The sequence below is a fragment of the Lactuca sativa genome, chromosome 4, assembly GCF_002870075.4.
Source record: "Lactuca sativa cultivar Salinas chromosome 4, Lsat_Salinas_v11, whole genome shotgun sequence".
In the NCBI taxonomy this organism is placed as follows: Eukaryota; Viridiplantae; Streptophyta; class Magnoliopsida; order Asterales; family Asteraceae; genus Lactuca; species Lactuca sativa.
Window position 1 is genome coordinate 116,146,436 of NC_056626.2, and position 21,612 is coordinate 116,168,047.

The window sequence follows — 21,612 nt, forward strand, 5'->3', positions numbered from 1 at the left end:
GTGGTTGTGCATGTAAAGGGAAATAGCATGGTATGTTGAGAGGTGTTTGACATGTCGGATGTTCAAGTTCGAGCACCAAAGACCGCACGAAAAGCTTCAACCTTTGGAGGTTTCCATGTGGAAATGGGAATATATCACCATGGATTTTATCATCAAGCTACCTCATACAGCTAAGGGGTTTGATGTGATATGGGTTATTCGGGAGAGCCCCTCGGTTGAGAAATTAGTTGATGTGTATGTGTGCGAGATTGTCGCTCGGCATGGTGTTCCAGTTTCCGTTGCATCTGATCAAGATGTTCACTTCACTTCTCGGTTTTGGTAGAGGCTTCCATGACGAACCTGGTACAAAATTGCTTTTCATCACCGCTTATCATCCACAGACTGATGGCCAGAGCGAGCAGACCATTCATAAACTTGAGGTTATGTTGAGAGCTTGTGTCATAGATTTTGGTCAAAGTTGGAGCTCCTACTTTCCCCTAACTGAGCTTTCTTACAACAACAACTATCACTCCAATATCCGTGCGCAAGCATTTGAGCTTTTTTATGGGAAGAAGTTTCGTACCCTAGTCTGTAGGCTCAAGGGTAATCCAACACGATGGTTGTGGACCCAATATGCATGTTGTTATATGTTATATGGTGGTATTTTGGGGAAACTCACTAAGATTTGGCTTACGATGTAAGTGTTATGTTTAAGGTACTTTTGGTGATCGGGGCAAGGCGAGGGCGTGATCGTACACATCCTTTAGTGTAGGGATGAGCAAAAAGGACCGAACCGGCCTCGGCCAAAAGCAAGAACCGAACCGGCCCGGTGGTTCTACCGGTTCCCGGTTCCTACCGGTTCTTGTCGTGTCTTCAAATGTTGGAACCGGTCCTCGAAAAAGAGCATCATATGGTTCCGGTTTTTTCCGGTTCCGGTTCCTACCGGTTCCCAGTTCTAAAAATCCACAAAAACAACGTCCCGGTCTCGGCCCGACCGGTTCCGACCGGTTCCTCGGTCCATATGCTCATCCCTACTTTAGTGAAGTGATTTTGTGGATTTCATGATACTCTGATTTTGAGATATTTGTATTGGATATTTGGTTCTTATGACTTGGGTTTTGATTGAAACAATTATTTTTACTAAACTGAAAAAATAATAATATTATTGTGATTTTTTAGGTGTTACATGTATACAAGGAATATCTCATAACACTTTGTAGTTCAACTTCTTCTTATCTAGCTTCTTCCACTGCACCATGAACCTCTTCTATAAGTTTTTGCACAACTTCATGAACTTCATTCACATTTTTTGGCACACACGATTCAACTTTTTATCACTCTTCATTTTGTTCTTCCACAACCGATTCTTTATTATGATGGTATTCCGATTATTATTTGATGATAAATCAATTGATATATCATCTTTTAATATGAATAAATTGTATTTTTTATGTTTAGAATAACCCGATTCGAATTTTCTAGTTAAATGCATCTTTTCTAAATAAAAAATCAATGTTAATAACTTAACATTATATACTTGTAATATTTATCAAAAATTTAATGTTTAAAATAGTTAGATCATGAAACAAAATTCTTGTTTTCTAATTCTAAGTATTAGTTTATATTATATTAATATTAGTAGCCAAAAAATAAGAAGCCCATTGCCCCCTCCCCCAACCCCAATCTAAAATTTGCTAATGCCCTACTCTGACCCTCTCTACCATACATTAAAATGCTAAAGTAATAAAACATAGTGATTGAGTCATAAATACAATTCACGAGACATTATACTATACAAAAGGACAAACCAAAAACATTGTTTTTGACTTTCTCTATTTCATTATTCGTTAATTTCATTATGAATTCATAAATAAATCATTTAAATAAAAATGAAAATCTAGCCTCGGAGAGAAAGTAGTTAAGCACGGTTGGGACTTGGAAAATTTAAAGAGATAAGAGATACTAACATGTAGTTAGGGAGTCAGTTAGAGGACTTAGAGGAGGAAAATACAATTGCCCACTCATCGAGATATCAAGATTCAAGACAACAAAAAAGCAGTTTCCGGCGAGAGAGACAAGCAATACCGACGATCTACTAACACTATTATCTGGTTTGCTAGGGTTTGATCTTTTTAATGAGTTTTATAAAAATCTATAATGTTTTCTTGAACTTATATTAGAAACATATATATGTATTATTTGATATAGATACTTTCCTTATATTGTTGATAAATAATAGAATTTATGATAAGATTTTGATTTATTGATTTCGTTGATTTTTTCACAATTAAAATTACTTCAAGATTGCAACCAAATATTACATTGTGTGTATAGCTAAATGCTAACTTTCTTTAATAATAACACAAAATGTATTTATGAAAATGCCAACACCATTACGATATATTTATCCTTGAATTCGAAAGCCCAAAGCAACCGTACCACTCGCACACCCAATGACCGCCATTGATGGTAATCAACAACAATACAAGTAACCATAATGTGATTGCAACTCATTGGAATCAATTAAAGAAAACCAAGGTTTCTATAATTGTCATTTCTCCCCGATGGACATCATTATGACTAAAACAAATATCCTTTCGGGTATATATGAACTCATGCAATAGATGACCATTATATGTCACATTTCACGAGCTTTACATTTACATGTTGTAAATTTTAGATAGTCATTATATGTCACATATCAGGAGCTTTACATTTACATGTTGTAAATTTTGGATTTGATCCAAGACTTGAATAGGATTAGTGATTTACCTTAAGCTCTTTTGCAAGCTTCCAGGTCAAGGCCAACAAGACTGTTGTCTTTCTAGAACATAGGACCAACAATATTGTTATTCTACAAACATATATGCTTGAAATTTTGAGTATAATAACTGGATTGTGTTACTAAAAAATCCATCAATATGTAATTATTTTAATACGTGATTTGTGAAAGTTACTTGTTAGGTTTGATGACACCACTAACATCATCAAAGATGGTTACTTGCTAGGTTGTTCCTTTTAATTGTGACATTTTTTGCAAGGTTTGAGTTTGTTATTTGATTATGTCACATAGTCAAATAAATACATCATGCTGGGAAAAATATGTACTTTTTTCTAAATTTTTGATTGGATTTCTTTTTTTGAGAAATAAGACTTTATGTATTACAAAAGATTATCTAAGAACCGAATAAATGAGAAAAAAAAATAATTGATAACATGTGAAAAAGTTTTGCTTTAGCAAAGAAAACAAAAGACAAAATTGCAATGTTGGTCCCTGTGGTATGTCAAAAATTGGATGTTTGGTCCAAAAAGTTTTGGGGTTGCACTGGTGGTCCAAAAGCTTTGATTTGTTGTGGAATTGGTCCAAAGGCTTAACAACCATCTACCCCCTCCGTCTGTGTGAGGGTATTTTTGTCAATTCACGCCCATTCCTTTGATATCTTATTAAATTAAACCCCACTAACGTCTACTCTCCTTATTAATAGATCGAACGTGTGTTTCATCTTTTCCCTAAATCGATATCTCCTCCTGCTGAAATCAAAATCGTGTCTTCCAAACTCAAAATCAAAAATGGTGAGGTGTTTCTGTGGTCAAATGGCGATAGTGCGAACGACTTGGACTGATAAGAACCCTGGTCGACGTTTTTGGGGATACCCTAAAGAGGTTAGTATTCACGTGGTTGGTTATAAAGATTTTTCACTGATCACTCAATTCCTTCTTATATTTTGCTAGGATTCGACATGTGGGTTTGTGGGATGGATCGACCCTCAAATGTGTGAACGATCAAAATCAATAATACCTGGGTTGCTGAGATCAATCAACAAGCTAAAGACTGAAGTTGGAAAATTGAAGGAAGAAAATCAAATGTTCAAGTATGATATTGGAAAAATAAAGGAAGAAAAATCAAAACTAAAGCTGTACCTGATATGTAGCTGGGTTTTTTTGGGTGTGTTTTTTTTTTTCTGATGAAGTAGTTCGTCCATGTTTTAGTGGTTTATTTTGTGGTAGATTTGGGAAAATTGCTATTTTTGTGAATGTAATCTTTTGGACATGCAAGTGAATGTATTGTTATGGTTAGTGGGTAATGAAGTTATTTGTTTCAAACATCCAAATATTTTGGTTCAACTAGACATAACAGTGATGGGACAAACTGTTAATGCTTAACATAACCTAATAGTAACATAAAGATGCTAAAAAGTAAAGGACAATGATGCATAAACAAAAGAACATCCAAAGTTAATAACCATTGTTTGCACATACCAAATTCTTGTTTTTGTCCCAAAAAAACATCATTCTAAACGGAGGGTAAAGTTGTCCAAAAAACATCAAAACCATAAAACAGACACCCAAAAGAACAACACAATGGTTCCCAAAAGTAACACATTACATAGTCTTAATCCAACAAGACAACACATCAATTTCCTCCTTGCCCCTTACATGTTCTTGCATTATGTCCCTTGTTTTTACACTTGCTACAAGTGACAGTAATGAACTTCCTTGTGAGTTTTCCACTGCCCCCTGGACCATGACCATCTATACCACTAGCACCAATTGTTTGACTTTGACTTTGAGTTTGGCTCTGAGTTTGAGCCTGACTTTGAGATTTTTCCTCCATTGATCTTTGCCTCTTCTTCTTGGGCCTACCGGGCTGATTACGATGTGGAGGAGGGCTGATCTTTATTGGACAATCACTAACAGGCCACATGATACGACCTTTGATTGGTTCTACCTTGTAGGAATAAGCCTCTTTCCAAGTTTCAAGCCGATGCACCTTGTGTACATAAATGTAAAGTTCACCCACATCCTCACCATTGTCAGTTTTATCAAATAGGACTGCAATCACATGCCTACAAGGAATTCCTGTTAATTCCCATTTCCTACAGCTGCATACCCTTTGGCCCATGTCAACAACATGTTGATCTTGCCATGGTCCTTGTACTTCATACTTGTCTGAGGAATTCCACCTGGCTATGTAGTTAGAAGCATTTGTTGTGTTTGTTTCCATGATCTTTGTTGCTGTTGGAGTTAATGGACCTGCACACTTCTGTTGAACCTTTATCACATTGCAAATCCTCTTCATCATGTACTCCCGAATGTACTCTAAGCATGTGATTATTGGTTTATCCCTACCTTTTATCAGTTTACTGTTAAACACTTCACATAGGTTATTTAAAAGCATGTCTGTGATTGGTCTACCTGCAAGACAATTGTAATTTAGAACAGCTGATTTGCTCCCATCAGATATGCTCCCATCTTCTCCATCAGATTTGCTCCCATTGTCATGCTCCATTTCAGTCTCCATGTAATCATCCATGTTGTTGTTTATGTACTTATCCAAGTTATCTTCCATGACAGCCTCATGTCCATGATCTAGTTCCACTTCATCTTGTACATTTTTTTCTACTTCTACTTGTGCATGTTCTTCTACTTCATCTTGAACATGTTCTTCCACTTCTACTTGTACATGTTCATGAACATCTGCATTTGATTGTAATATCATGAACCTCGACATGTAATGGTTGTACCTCAACCTCAACAGGGGATGATCTAGGTGGGCTTGGTAAATCTTGTACCTCAGCTGTGTGGTTTTCATTGTCATCATTTTCATCTATTTCATCCATTTGTACAATAGTTACCTTCTTAACAGGTTTAGGATTCATAAAGTAGGTAAGTAACTTTGTCTCACCATGTTCAGTATATACCCTCATGATTTTGTGATCACACACATATTGGGCAAAAGTTTGTAAATCATCATCATTGCTTAAGGGTTTAAGACCAAAGTGGAAGTCTCCACCAGGCACAAGGAAGTGATAGTAAATCACAGGAGGAACACAGTACCTGAACCCTTTCATGATAGCATCCAACTCATGAACTGAAAACGTGTCTATATCCACCATGTCAACATAGTTCACACTTTCGTCAATGTATTGAACATCAGGAAATTTGGTGAACTCCTCCATGGTATACCTTGATGGTAAATAATGTTGGGTGGCCATCTTCAAACCAACAACAAAAATAAGTTCAGAAGCATGATTTCACATACAAAACATGTAATGTACAGAGAAATTACAAAATTCTTACCATAAGCCACCTTTGCGTTGAACGGTTTGTCTAAGAGCCTTATATTCCACATTGGTATGTTCATACACTGAAATAACACCGATCACGATAAAAAACTCAACTTAGAGGTTAGGGCTTATGGGTAACGAATGAAGATGAAAGTGACAGGAGAGTCAATCGACGAAATGCACAGAGGATTTGGCGGTAGGTATCAATTAATTAGGATGATGAGGTTTAATTTAATAAGATATCAAAGGAATGGGCGTGAATTGACAAAAATACCCTCACACAGACGGAGGGGGTAGACGGCTCTTAAGCCTTTGGACCAATTCCACAACAAATCAAAGCTTTTGGACCACCAGCGCAACCGCAAAACTTTTTGGACCAAACATCCAATTTTTGACATACCACAGGGACCAAACTTGCAATTTTGTCGAAAACAAAATGTAACCCTATCCTTCGTACCTTAGCGTTGGCTACTATAGTATTTTATCGACACTTTTTTATTTGGATTAGATTTTAGAAACAAAATGTTAGAATTCATAAAAATCCTCCTTAATAAAAGTTTTTTTTGTCACACCTCAATCTTTCATGAATTTTGGCACTTGTGATTTTGTATTATTTTTGAAATAAATATACATTTATCAATTTTTGGTTTGTTTTAATTAAAGTCATATATTTATATATATATATATATATAATATTAAATATTATATATATGATATTAAATTGCAATAAATATTTCTATCTTTCTTATTTTAAAGTTGTAGATTAAAAAATATTTTATGTTTACACTTTAATTTAATGTTTAATCTTTTTGTAAATTAACCCGTGTAATACACAGGTCTCACACTTAGTATAAATATAAACGAAATATTTTAAAAACAAATTAATAAAAATACGCTACTCTTTTTTCTTTATAAATTAGTATAACGCTAAAAATTTGAAATACCATTTTTATTACACATTACTCTTTTTCTTTTTAACCTCCCTTAAAAATTAAAATACCATTTTTATCACTAGTTTCCAAACACAAAGTTATCGCCTCAAATTGCTCCAATTTAATGCACCAACCTTAAGCAAGTTAGCATTTCTTATCCCCAAATTCAACTGTACTCTTCAGACCCCACCACCAAATCCTCCTTCCCAATGGGTTGCTGTCTAGGCACCACCGCCGCAAACCACCGTCAACCGGATAAATCCAAGCTCAAAACAGAGCCTCGACCAGCTTCCCACTCTCCTCCGCCGGCATTCGAAGAAGAGACGGTAAAGGAAGTCCTTTCTGAAACCCCCATCGTCCCCAAAACTCCACCGACAGTCATCGTAGACCGCCCACAGACTCTTCAATCGGAGGAACGCAGCGCCGTTGATTTAACCAAAAAACCATCAGAGGAAGTTCAAGAAAATGTTTCCGAGATGTCGGAGATGTATAGTTACAGTGAGAGCTTCTCTGCTGCAACAACGGCGACGGTGGCGGATGCTAAGAAAGACGAAATCGAGATGGACGACGAAGGTGAAGTCACCCAGAAAGTGAAAATCAGGTCTCCGCCGGCCAAGAGGGTTGTCAGAAAACGCCCGATGGTGACTTCAGGCGAACTTGCTGGGAAGAAGGAACGAATCACCAGACCTGCGGCTAGAAGGCAAATGGCTCCTTCTCCGGAGAAAAAACGTCAGTCGCCGTCGAGGACTACGACGAACGTACAACGCCAACGAAATGTAGGACAACCCAATGATGCCCGGAGAGAAGTCACGGCTCGGAGATCGAGGTCACCGGCAGTGCGTGGTGAAGCAGGCCAACGTCGGAAAGTAAGGGACAGAAGTCCCGCTGAGAAATCCAGTGACGTGATACCTGTTAACACCGTGGAAAGTGAAGAAAAGAGTACGGTGGAAAAGGCCGACGACGGTGCTGCCTCGCCGGAGCCGCAGACAACCGAGTCGTTGGAAAACCCTCTTGTTTCCCTAGAGTGTTTCATTTTCCTATAGTGCCAAGTCGCCGACTTAGACGACGCCGTTTGGCTTGTTTTTTTTTGATGAAATGTACTTATTTATTTTTCATCGAAATGATATTTTTTGGGTTGTAAATATCGTATTTACTATTTAGTACTTTTTAATTAGGAAAATGCTACAAAAGCTTTTACATTTGCTAATTTTTTTTTACCCTAACATCCAACTTTTTAATTAGGAAAATGCTACACAAGCATGCAAAGTTTTTCTTTTTCTTTCAAAGTTGGCATTAATCACATAACCATTTCTTTGGCTGGTTTGTGTGCCATATAGGGACACCTTCCACATGGAGATGTGGTTAATTAGAGTTTGGCATTATGGTTGCTGTTTGTTTTTCTATAAAAACCTCTTCAAACCAATTATTGATGTGCGGCGCAGCACATACGCAACATTTTCTCTCTCGCAGCAGTTTGTTTTTTGGAAGACTTCAGACTACAAAACCTCTGCGCGTGTGCTGCGTGACGCAGCACTTGGCTGTCTCTTCTAACCTCTTCAACTTTCATTTTTTCTAAGTGTTTTTTTAAGAATTTTTGTATAATTTTTTTTTTAATTTTTTTTAAAACTTTGATTTTCTTAAATTTTTATTTACGGATGTGACATAATTTATTTTTATAATTTCCACGATTTTTTTAACATAATTTTTTTAATTTTTTTACCGCTTTTTTAATAATATTTTCAATTTTAGTTGCATCTTTTTTAACGTGTGTAATTTTTTACGAACTTTGTAGACAATGTTTGCAATACTTTCTTAATTTTTTTATTATTTTCTTTTTTAATGTTTTTTAAAATTAGTTTTTTTTCTAGAATAAAACTATTAGCTTCTTTTACATTTTTTAAAGTTTTTTTTTTAAAAAAAAAGTTTTATATTTTTGTTTTTTTACATGTTCTTTTTATTATTATTTCAATGTTTTAAAACTAGAATTATTAAATTTCGGTGTTGAGAACTATTTTCAGTTTATAAAATTAATTTATTTAAATTTCAGTTTACTGCAGCAGTCTGCAGATGTTAAAAAAACAAACATGCTTCTTATTATAGGCTGCAGCCGTTTGTTCCACCTCTTCTGCTACAGAGGATTGCAGAGGTGGTCCGCAGACTTCATGAATTTTCGCTTCGAAAAAACAAACAGCACCTAACTGAGTCAAGCTCAGCTCTAAGATTTTAAAGGTTCGAGCTTGAGCTTGGCTTGTCAAATTTGGGATCGATTTTTTTATTTTATATTTTATTAATATATAAGTAATAAATAATAATTTATAAAATAAAAATTATATTATAACGAACTCTCGCATACAGGCTCGAAATCAAGCTCACTTATTAAATGAACTTTTGTTTTAGGCTTGAGCTTGAGCTCGTTACGACTCAACTTGTTTCGAGCTTTTAACCATTTAGCATCAACTTCATTCCATACATCATCACTTACATTACCCTTATTGAATTTTGCTTCATGTGGTTGAGCATCACAAACACCCTCATCAACATCACAATCACCATGTGTTTGAGCATCACAATCACCATCATCATCCTCATTTAATTCATGTTTTTGATATATAGATATATAGCTTAAGTAATAGGACAAATGTAGAAATGTTTCATAATTTAAAAATATAATGACTTTAGTATTACCAACCCAACCGGTTGCATGTTATGATGTATAATTTGTTATGTCTATTGCTTTCAATTTCCTCATTTTGTACCGTGACTCTAGTAACATGATAAGTTCATCACTATATTAAGGACATTATCATATTCTGATATTCAATGTCCTCATCAAACTCAGGTTCAACAGTAGCAACTTTATTAACATAATCCTTAGATTGACTAACATCAGCAGTTTAAGTCCATTATCATATAGACACAAATTTAAACTTCCGTTAATATTTATGGGTATCAATCACACCTTTAATTTGGAATAATATTTCTTTGTACATTTATGTTGCATAAAGTTTAAATGGGCATAAGTTCTTTTCTTTCCTCTTTCCCTATCTTGTTACAATCCTTGTAGTGTCACACTTCTCTAAGGAAATATGATAACAACTTGAGACAACATAGTTTGCTATACAAAATTTGAGTTGCACAAAGGACTCACAAATATCACCAACCATTGGTTTCATTTTGTTCCATTCGGTAGTTAGATCATAAATCATGTATTTGGTACTTATTTCCTCCTCATCCTCCTTCACTTTGCCAACCACTAGCATTGTAAACTTGAGCTCTAATTTCATCACTTATACTTGTATTATGTAAATTTTCATCACTCAATAAAACTATTAAGAAATATGTCCTTATACTTATCTATTGTTGTAACGGATTATTTCTCTAGTTCATGATCCATGTAACATGAAGCTCCAAGTTCACTCCATTCGATCCAAAAAGGGTTTGTATAAACCAACATATGGGTTCTTGAAATAATCCACTAATGAAGCCATTTCTAACACATACACAACATTACACCACCAAAATGTCAAAATCCCAATACATTCTTTTAAGAAACCAAAATTAAAGAAAGATAACAAAAATTACATTAATTTGGACTCATACAAACTTACTTTGTGCATGTATATCTTATCCAAATCCTTGAATTACCTAAACTTTTATTTGATTCTAAATAAAATACAAATCTAACATTTTGTTTCCTATTAAACACTTCTTTCGTGATTATTTCTTTGAAATACCCAAGAAATCATGATTGATCAAGTACGTAATTGAGTTATTATAATAAAAACTTGACGATATTTATGTATTTTAAGGGTTCATTTTTTTCTCTCGCCCTGGGCCCAAAATACGTTTGGAACGGCCCTGGTTTTAAGGGTTTGACGACCATGTTGAATGCGACATCAATAGAGATAACCAAATAAGAGAATAGTTACTTGATAAATATCAATATTGGAAAACTTTACAATTTAAGACTTCCACACAAAAACTTCAATGTTGGGTAAATTCATCCAAAAAAAAAAAAGCAAACTTAAAGACTTTTGTAGCATTTTCCCCTTTCTAATTAGCAATTAAGTTCCATTTTTAGTTAAGATGGTATTTTGATCATTTTATAGGATAATTTTTTTCACTCATTTATTTAAATATGTATTTCTGTTTTGCAAAGTCTTGAGGGCGGACGATATTACACCACAGTGGCGGGCGCAGACTATTTTAGTAGGGGTGTCTCTCATACTTCAAGCGGGTGCACCTAATAGAAAAAATTAAAAAAAAAAAATTTACACTACGATCCGGAAATTGAGCAATGGCCCGGGACCCCCAATTCTTCACATAGGTCCGCCACTGTTAGACCACGCTATATTATGTTTAGTTATCAATTTAATTTTGTTGATAAAACATGTGTGTTAGTTTTTTTTTTCCTCGAATGTTATATTGTGTGTGTCAAATATATTCGAAATAGTTTAATCTTTTGCACAAAAGATGTACGTAATATTTGCAATTTTTGTTCTGGTGATGTTTGTCTCGATCTCAACTGTTGGTGTAGGGCATGACAAACACATAACAAATGGTTATGTAATATTGTAATGCAATATGAAACAAGTAAGGCCCACATGATATAGTATGTTATTGAAACAAGTAAGGCCCACATGATATAGTTTGTTTTATTTTCCTTTTATCAATTTACACACTAATGTTTCATTTCTTTACAATTTTGTACAACAATGTTTCACCATGTCACCAGTTTATACAAACATATTTAATATTTCTTCCAATTTATGCAATAACATGTTTTTAGAAAAATTTGCAACCACATTATGTAACATTATCACACAATCATTCACCTCATGGGCTCGATTAGCTAGATACCTACTATAAAAAAGACATCATTCAACACTGTTTCACTTTTTTGCAATATATTTAACCAAAACAAATTATTTACCACGCTTCAAAACATATTACATGTGAAATATTGCATATCTTTTCCTACATCAAAACGTTATCATATGTTTTGTCTAAAAAACACTTTGTTACATAAATAAACATTTAAACCTAATGGCTAATACATATTTATCAAATTAACCATCCCCGTTATTTGCTTAAATAAACGATAAAATGATGGCGCGTTGTCTTTTTTGTAGCATTTTGTATAGTATGCAAATACATGATTTTAAATAAACATAAAAAAAAATACACAAAATAAATATAAAAACACATGAACCCAAAAAATAAAATTCCTCTAAACATGTTCTTTACTTGTTTACTGAAGGGACAGGATTCGCGATAAAAGTCGGGGTTTCTTCTCCGGGCATTAATACAGAAACTTCTCTTGCATAAATATTAGCCTGCATGCACTCATAACAAGTAAAAAAGTACCTTAAATGTAAGAAATAATTTTCAAAAAGTATTTAAAAATTGATCGATATATAAACTAGGACATATTTAAGAAAATATAAACCTTAATAGAAACTAAATATCTCTATTTGTAATTTTGTATTAAATAAGAAAAAAAAAAAACAAATGTGCAAGTAATTGGTATATTTTTTATTCATCATATATGAAAAATCAATATAGTTAAGGCTGCCATAGGCGATCATTAGAAGGCGTTTTTGACTTTAATCACTCTTATATCACCATATTAATACATAAGACAATATGTTGGGTTAAAATTAATCTATAATAATCAATAAAAGACAGACGACATGAAGACGTTTGACTTCTTTTATCCTCAAATCATGGATTAGATTTTATTTTATTTAATAAATTAAGTTTCTGTACATACCATCAGCATATGGAAACTTATCGATTTAACATTCGCTACGATGTTACATATTTGGCTATTGCACATTGTGTTTTACAACTAATTTTTTTTATTAAGACATTATATCTCGAAAAGATTTATCCAAATATAAATTTTGATATAACCAAGATAGATATATCAAAAAAATATAATATAATATTATTATAGTAGAGAAAAATAAAAGTTAGATGATAAGGAATGAGTGAAAAATGTATGTTATTTTGATGTTGTACCTAAAAGTCACATGGGGTTGGTAATAAACAATAATGTTTTTAGGGTACCAAGATTGAAGGAGATATTAAAAGTAGATAAAGTTTTGTTTGGTTTACTAATTGAAACTTGGACATCACCACATGTTTGTAGCCTAAATAGGTGACCTCTTGGTCCTAACAAATCATAAAAAGCAAACACACCATTATACTCTATTCAACTTGTTTAATAATTCCCCTTTTTTATTATTATTTTATTAACTCTCTTACTACTACTTTTAAGGAAAAGAACCATTTTATAACTACAAAAAAAGATAATAGTCGGTAATGTACTTTATTTTTTAACCAATAACAACATCAAACATGTATTTTTTGGACAATCTATTCTTTTTATTATATATTGTTATTAAGAAATGAAAGTGTGTTGCTATTATAGTAGATTGTTATCATGAGTAATAATAAATAAATTAGATTCTTCAAGTTTAAAGTAACATATTGCTATCTATTATCATAAAAAATGTATATTGCTATTATAGGTAAAGAAATGTAAATGCATTGTTATTATGAGTAAATAATATAACAAAATAGCTTAATTGGTGAAAAGAGTCATGTACGTTGTAATTTATTGCAATTTGTCCTTATGATTATATAGTACACATAAAACTGTGAGGCAAATATCAAGTAAATGTATCAAGTACAATGACCACACGACAATCCAAGAATTTAATTTTTGAAAATTTGCTGATAACTGCCAACATTTTATTGGGTTTTTGAATTTCATCAACTAAAGGGGAATTATCGTTACTTTTTTTTAATCTATTTTTTAAATTTAGTTTTATTATTATTTTATATATATATATATATATATATATATATATATATATATATATATATATATATATATATATATATATATATATATATATATATTGGGTAACTTATATGACATTATGATGGCGGTGGACGTTTATGTAAAGGTGGTCCACAAAATGAAAGTTGACGATGTAAAAGTAACGAAACATTTAAATTTGTTGTCAGTAACAAAATAATATTTCTAGTTAAATGCACATGAAGCGTCAATTAAACCATAATTTGAAAATGAAAGAACATTCATTTATTTTTGTTTATATATTTAAAAAAATCTATGTATTTTCGTTAATTATTTTTTAGTTACCCGTTCTAATGCCATGGAAAAGATGTAACACAAACTCCCCATTTTTTTATTGATTATGACCAAGCTATTATCTTTTTTGTTTATTTAGTCACCGAACTAATATTATTATAATCAAATAAAAATAATAGTTAAGCGATTAAATAGATAAAATAGTGAAAATATGTTGTATTTTTATGCCTTTCAAAAGAACACGTAGCTAATCAAATGGTTTTTTGAAGGATAAAATTATACAATGGTTTTAATTATTAAAATAAAACAGTTAAATGACTAAATCAATAAAATAGTGACTGGTTTTCTATTTTTGACTATCGCTTTTTGAAGAGAAACTAATGATTACATAAAAAAAGACAAGACAGAAATACAAATATATGGTGTTAAAGTTAATAATAAAATAATAAAATAATAATAATAATAATAAATATTTAATATTTAACGTCAATGAAAGATAACTAACAGAAAACACATGGAGTAGATGACTAGCATTTTGCATCATGCTAAATTCTAACCTTTTTATGTGTGTATTATAGAATAATACTCAACAATTTTTTAATTACAACATGGTAAAAATCAATTAAAGGTGCTGTATTTTGAAAAATCTACTCATTTATAAAAAAAATGTTTTGTATTTGAATGACATAGTTATAATTAGACAGATTTTCCAAAGCACATTGTTAATAAAACTACATTGTTATTTCTGACGTTTTAGCCCTTTAATTAACTAATATATTTCACGAACATAACTATTTTATTCACAATTTTGATGCCAACTCGTGTGTTTTCTTTTGCTTTGCATGATGATTGTTTAAAAACATAATACTGAGCTTAAAACATTAATTCCCCGATTTAATTTTATCTTTATTTAATCTCAAATCTTCTCTTGTCTAATCTTTATCAGTTATCTCCCTTTTCCGTCCCTTTGGACAAAATCATATGGAAAAATTCCCAAAATCTACTTTTGAATCCACTAACAGCAATTATTCACTCACTAAACACATACAATTATGGAAAAAAATTGAAATAAAGCCATTATTCACTTTAAAACACACAATAAATATGTCTTAATTCCTGTTTTATTAATTATCAGAATGATTCGAACCCATTGTCCTTCCAACTTGAATGGTGTGGATGCGTATCATCTCATTATAATTCTCCCTAAAAGGAATAAAATACTTTTTTTTACCAATTATGTTGGCGTTTATACTTTTATATTAACTTAACAACGACAAAAACTTAATCTGATAAGTTAACAATTTGCCCTAATTCGTTTTCTCAAATATACTATATCATTTTTTCAAAATAGAAAATCTTGCAATTCAAAAAAAAAAAACAAATAATAATAATATATCAAAAAAGGAAAAAAAGGCTACGTTGTCCCATAAATTAGCATACAAATAAAAATAAAGTAATAAAAAATAAAATTGAAAGAATTTTTATTTTTGGGGAAATGCAGAGGAGGAGGATAACGTACTTTTGGAGATGGAAATTCCAGTTTCCCATGGGCAACCATTTGTGACTCTAGATCTCCACGATTACGGGCGCCGGTGGATGCGGCGGCGGAGGAAGGTGGCCGGAGAAACCTTTCAAACAGAGCCATGGCAAGGAACATAGAAATGAGAATTGCAGTAGCGACAAGTCCAAACGACACCGCACTGACCGAGTTATCGAAATTCCTCCAATGTTGATCGTCTTCACCAACACCTCTACCTACAAGTGTACAGCTGGTACTTCTGCTTGTACTACAACTGCTCAATGGAGCTACACTTGGTGATGGTGTTCGCATTTTGTTTCTCTCTCATCACCAATGAAGCACACACAGCAAAGTATTTCTACTGACGGAGATGCAGATCGAGATCGAAAGGAAACCAGATGCTGAATTTGTATGGAGATTGATTTTGTTTTTTGGTTGATGAAAGTTTGAGGATCTGTGAGAAGGAAAATGGGGTTTTTGAGGTGTTGCAGGAGAGAAGGACGAGGTTATGAACTTCAGGGTAAAATCTGTTTTCTTTGAAGCCAAAGTAATGTCACGAGAATGAATAATTATTAAAATAAAAATAAAAATAAAAATTATGTTTTTTTTTTTCTTTTTTGTATAATCGTGTTTGTTTGTTTTTTTAGGACCGTTAAAACTCCCAAATGAAAATTAGAATTTTTATGTGTAGAACAGTAGAAGAGTTTTTGACATAAATAAAAAAAAAAATTAATATATAAAATTATATAAAAATACATATAGATATAAACTAAAATTAAAATATAATGATGATAAATTATTTTTTCTAACTATAACTATCAAACATTAAAAACCATTTATTTTTAATATCAAGTATAGCAGTTAAACTTCTTAATTGATAAAAACTTTTTTTTATATATATTATTAAATGATGAAGTTTTTACAAATAAAATGAATAAGATTTTCAAAACCTTAGACCAAATTTTATTTTTTACATATTACAATTTTTTTAGCATTTTTGTAACGTCCGAAATCTTGAGGTATTACTTATTACATTATTTGTTGACTTTCGCATTAAATGAAGGGTCACGTGGCACCACCACGACATGGCATGACAAGGTTGATCGCGAACCTTATCTTGAATCCCACAACGTGACACTCTTTGGGTCACGACGGGGTGACTTGTTATGATCGAAACCCTAATTTTGCGGGCATGGGCCCTATTTAAATGAAGTGATGGCTAGAGTTTCCTCCACCCTCAACTTACATCACCTCTTTAATCGACCCTTGAAGCAAACCTTAGCCTCTTGGGGCTTTTTGTGCTCATTTTGCAAGCTTTTGGTGGTTTTGAAGGAAGAAGAAGAAGAGTTGGTGCCTTGCTAGAAAACATGTCCCTCACTTGTGTGCATCTTCTAAACTCTTTGTAAGTCCTCAAGTTTCCATCTTTTAATGCTTACCTCCTAAGATCCAGGTTTTATGTCATGTTTTGGTCCCTATGATTTGATTTGTATGGTTTAAAGAGATAAAGTTTGCATTGAGAAAGTTGTATCAAGAAATCAGAGTTGTATCGATACCTTTTCATGGATATAGGGATGGTCGAAATCAGAGTTATTGCGAGAAAGCTATGGTCTTCGAATGATTTAGGCTTTGGGGAAAACCCTAGTACGCGGAGCGTACCAAGGTGGTACACATGACATAACGAGGCGAGGTAGGTTACGCGAGGCGTATCTGGAGGGACACACATTGTAAGTGCGAGGTTAGGTCGGGGTGCGAGACCTCATACGTTGGGCGTACGAGGGTCAGGTTGAAACCCTAATTTTAGGGTTGTACCATATATAAGCATAATGTTAGCCCTTTTCTTCATTTCTAAGTCATCCTCCATCCTCTCAAAACCCTAAATCGATCTTGTAGCCTCATTATGGTGTTATTGAGCTCTTAGAAGGCTTTTGGTGCACATTTTGCCCTTGGGAAGGAAAGAAGAGAAACTTGAAGTTGTTTAGCTTGGTGGAAGGACCCTAAATCAAGAATCATCACCTTGTGGGGAAGCCTTTTGAGGTAACAAGTTTTCATCTTGACCTATGTGTGATTAGATCTCTTCATGGCTAGTTTAGTGTGGTTTTGGTCTTCTTTTTGGGTTTATGGATGAGTTAGTTTGCTTATGGGTTTTTCCATTCAGATCTAAGTTCATTTTAGTGTCCTTGGGCATAAAGGTGCAAGATTTATGTGCTTTATGGTGTCATGTATGCATTAAGTCAACCATTAAGTCCCTTTTTAGCTTAAGACCTTCATTTAGCCATGTATGGACATAAAGTTGGCAACTTTATGCGTTAGTCCAACTCAATAAGGTCAGATCTATGTTGTGGAGCTTTGTCTTAATGGATTAAGTGGGAAATCAATTTGGGGCTGATTGAGTGAGTATGATAGGCGTACAAGCAAGTACGTGTAGTGTACAAGCCTCCAAGTGAGTACGAGGCACGCCTCCAACGGCTGCATTTTGACGTGAGGTCACTGATGTTTGACCATGACTTTCATGCAAGTCAAGCACTGCTCCACAAACCATGCTATTGTTGGATAAGGTGTCTAACTCAATAACTATATTTGGTATGTACTTGACCCGATTTAGCATGGTCCATTTGGGTTGCATGGTATCGGAACAATTTGGATAGACTTTTGTGAGAAGAGGATATTTATGGTTTATTAATATATTATAAGTTCTAATATATTAATATGAATTATTTAATTAGTATTGATCAAGAACTATTTTGGAATTAATTTTGTGATCAAAAGAGACTAATTAAATAAATGGGGATTGATTTGGTAAATCATTCATTCTTATAAAGTGGGCTTATGATCTGTAGTTCATCATGATGGGCTAAACCCATGTGGTGACCCACAAAGACTCCATGGAGGTTAAAACCCATGGATCATGAAGAATGTTGAAAGACATGAGTTACATGGTGTAACCCTAATGAGCACATTATATAAAGAAGCCTTATACTTGTAAAATCAGCACTTAAGGTTACACAAGTGAGGACTAGCCAAATTTGGTGCAATACAATCTTCTCTCATGTTATTCCAATTGTTGGTGGTGTTGTGTGAAGCATTTGAAGCATCACATTGTAACGACCTAATTTTCACGTCCAAAAATTTCATTTTTTTGATTAAGTGATTTGCAAAACATTTGTAACAAAATATCATCCGATCATATCATTTAATAAAAACATGTCTCGTGTCTGAAAACAGAATCGTAAAAAATAATAATGTCAGAGTACAAATCCCAAAATAACTCATAGTGCAGAAGACAATGTGTGTGTATGATGTGTCGCTACCGCACCAGCTCCTTCCCCTTAGCCGAAGAGGTACCTGAAACCAAAACTATAAACTGTAAGCACGAAGCTTAGTGAGTTCCCCCATCGTATCACATACCATACAATCACATAACATACATACTGTCGGGCAATTATCGGGTGCCTGACCTACCCGGTACGGCCATTCTGGGGTGCCGTCCTACCCGTGCGGCCATTCTGGGGTGCCATCCTACCCGTGTCAAGCCATTCTAGGGTGCTGACCTGCCCGTCGGTCCTAACAACCGACCCTCAGGGACTATTCCACCCCCTACTGCTACTATCACATATATCATAACATAAACATATTATCAAACATATCTGGGGTGTCCGAACTACCCTTCGGTCCTAACAACCGAACTTGGGGACTATTCCCCTCCTACTACTACTATCACATATAACATATCATGCCAGCATATAAACATATCATCACATACCGTCAAACATATCTGGGGTGTCTGGCCTACCCTTCGGTCCTAACAACCGAACTCTACTACTATCACATATAACATATCATGCCAGCATATAACATATAAGGTAGTAGCAAACCTAGATGATATCACAAAGACAATCATCTAACATACAACTCCTACTGGTGGGCCGGCATTGTGGCCGTAGACCCACCGCTACTGGAAGGTAACTCACTTCGTAGTAGCTGCTGAACTGTGCGGGAATCCTCTGACTGCTGCCGTTGCTGCTCCGGAAATCCTCCGGCTATAATTCCCACAAAACACTTAGTCATACACTGCTAACTGTTCTTAGGGTAAAATGACCATTTTACCCATGACCAAGTCAAAGTCAACTTCCAGTTGACCTGACTCGTCGAGTTGGCTCGCCAACTCGACGAGTCCCTATCCTTCCATTTGTCCTTATACTAGTCTCTACTCGTCGAGTTAGGCGATGACTCGATGAGTTTTCCTTCTAAATGAACATCGACTGAATCCTCATCCGACTCCCCGAGTTGTATGAACAACTCGTCGAGTTCATCTTCAGCTGATACATAGGTCCTGTCCTTGACTCACCGAGTTGTATGAACAACTCGTCGAGTTCATCTTCATCCTTAGAAGATTGCCTTGGACTCGCCGAGTCCGTTCATGCACTCGCCGAGTCCCATGAACTTCCAGAACAATGGCTTAGTCCAGAACGTTGGGTCACTCCCCGGGACCCTCCCAAAAACCTTTCCACACTCAACTTGGGTCCTTTTGACCCTCAACTGATATGGGATAGAAACCTTGGACTCGTCGAGTCGGTCACATCCCCCCACTAAAACTTTGATTTTTGATGTACAACACTTGATCAAAAGATAGATCTAAGCTTCTACAATCGATCTAGCATGTAAAGTTACAACCTTTACGTGCTTGCATGGGACTTTGAGCTCAAAAGGTCCTAAAACAAGCTCTTACAATGCATGGGGCCTTCTTTGAGTGCAAAAGCCACTCCTTTCTGCCTTGTAACCCCTCTAAGGACCTAGATCCGAAACATCAACCCCCAACCATGCTTGCAAACATGGTTGGTGACCAAAATGGCTTAGAAAAGACCTAAAACTCCACAAAATGGGATCTATCAAAAGAGCAAACAAGTTATAGACTCTATACCTTCTGAAGACTGCAAATGATGTTCAAAATCGGATCCCTCTAGCCTACTCTTGATCCTTCAAGCTTTTCCTTCCTTCCTTGGATCAAAAAAGCACCAAAATCACTCCAAATGCCTTAGATTGCTTCAATAACGGGTAGGGTTTGCTATGGGGGTCTTCTAGGAGCAAATTGGACGAAGGAGGCCGAGTTAAGGTGTTTAAATAGGGTGCAAACCCTCGGGTTAGGGTTTTTGTCCAAACAGGACCTACTCACCGAGTCCGGGACCCAACTCGTCGAGTCCAAGGCCAAAATGCAACATATTTTAAAGAAGAGAATACGTACCAAGAACCAGGTGCTACAAATCTCCCTCAGCTATTTTAGACTTCGTCCTCGAAGTCTGTTGTTCGATCCTAAAACAGCTCGGGTAATGCTCCATCATCTCGTCCACCAGCTCCCAAGTCCACTCCGACCCCTTTCGGTGTTGCCATTGTACCTTCACGAGTTCCACTCTTTTGTTCCTCAAATCCTTCGACTTCCGGTCGAGGATTGCCATCAGTCGCTCAATGTAGTTCAGGTTGCCATCAACCTGAATGTCCTCCAAGGGTACCACTGCTGAGGCGTCCACTAGGCACTTTCGCAGCTGAGAAACATGGAAAGTGTTGTGTATCTGACTGAGTTTGGCTGGCAAATCCAGCCTCTACGCCACCTTGCCCACCTGGACTATAACTCTGAACGGTCCAATGTACCTGGGGCCCAACTTGCCCCGCTTCCTGAATCGGATAATGCATTTCCATGGCGACACCTTCAGGAGAACCATATCCCCGACCTGGAATTCCAGGTCTGATCGATGCTTATCGACATAGCTTTTCTGCCGACTCTGAGCAGTGTGAAGCCTGCTCTTGAGCACTACCTCAGTGCTCCCCATCACCCTCTGGCCAACATCGCCCCAACATATTGGGGTCCTGCACTTCCTCCCATATAGCATCTCGAAGGGAGGATGGTCAATGCTCGCATGATAACTATTGTTATAGGAGAACTCTGCCAATGGAAGGTAGGTATCCCAGCTACCACCGAAGTCTAACACACAAGCTCGC

The 21,612-nt window shown here is 34.9% G+C and overlaps 2 protein-coding genes across 2 annotated transcripts; one reads left to right on the top strand and one right to left on the bottom strand.

The window, feature by feature from the left end:
• Positions 1-7,025: 7,025 nt before the first annotated feature.
• On the top strand, positions 7,026-8,121 carry LOC111899685 (uncharacterized). Its single transcript, XM_023895541.3, has one exon. It carries the CDS (start codon positions 7,189-7,191, stop codon positions 8,020-8,022), a length of 834 nt encoding a protein of 277 aa, XP_023751309.1. The 5' UTR covers positions 7,026-7,188; the 3' UTR covers positions 8,023-8,121.
• Positions 8,122-11,889: 3,768 nt separating this feature from the next.
• Positions 11,890-16,153, bottom strand: LOC111899683 (uncharacterized). The gene is made up of 2 exons (XM_023895540.3): positions 15,622-16,153; positions 11,890-12,315 (listed from the first exon to the last, which is right to left on the bottom strand). Exons 1-2 carry the CDS (start codon positions 15,931-15,933, stop codon positions 12,223-12,225), a joined length of 405 nt encoding a protein of 134 aa, XP_023751308.1. The 5' UTR covers positions 15,934-16,153; the 3' UTR covers positions 11,890-12,222.
• Between the last annotated feature and the right edge of the window lie 5,459 nt (positions 16,154-21,612).

Coding starts and splice junctions, on each gene's coding strand:
- LOC111899685 (XM_023895541.3), top strand. CDS start 7,189: ATGGGTTGCTGTCTAGGCACCACCGCCGCAAACCACCGTCAACCGGAT.
- LOC111899683 (XM_023895540.3), bottom strand. CDS start 15,933: ATGCGAACACCATCACCAAGTGTAGCTCCATTGAGCAGTTGTAGTACA. Junction 12,316..15,621: donor TGGAATTTCCATCTCCAAAA/GTACGTTATCCT, acceptor GAGTGCATGCAG/GCTAATATTTATGCAAGAGA.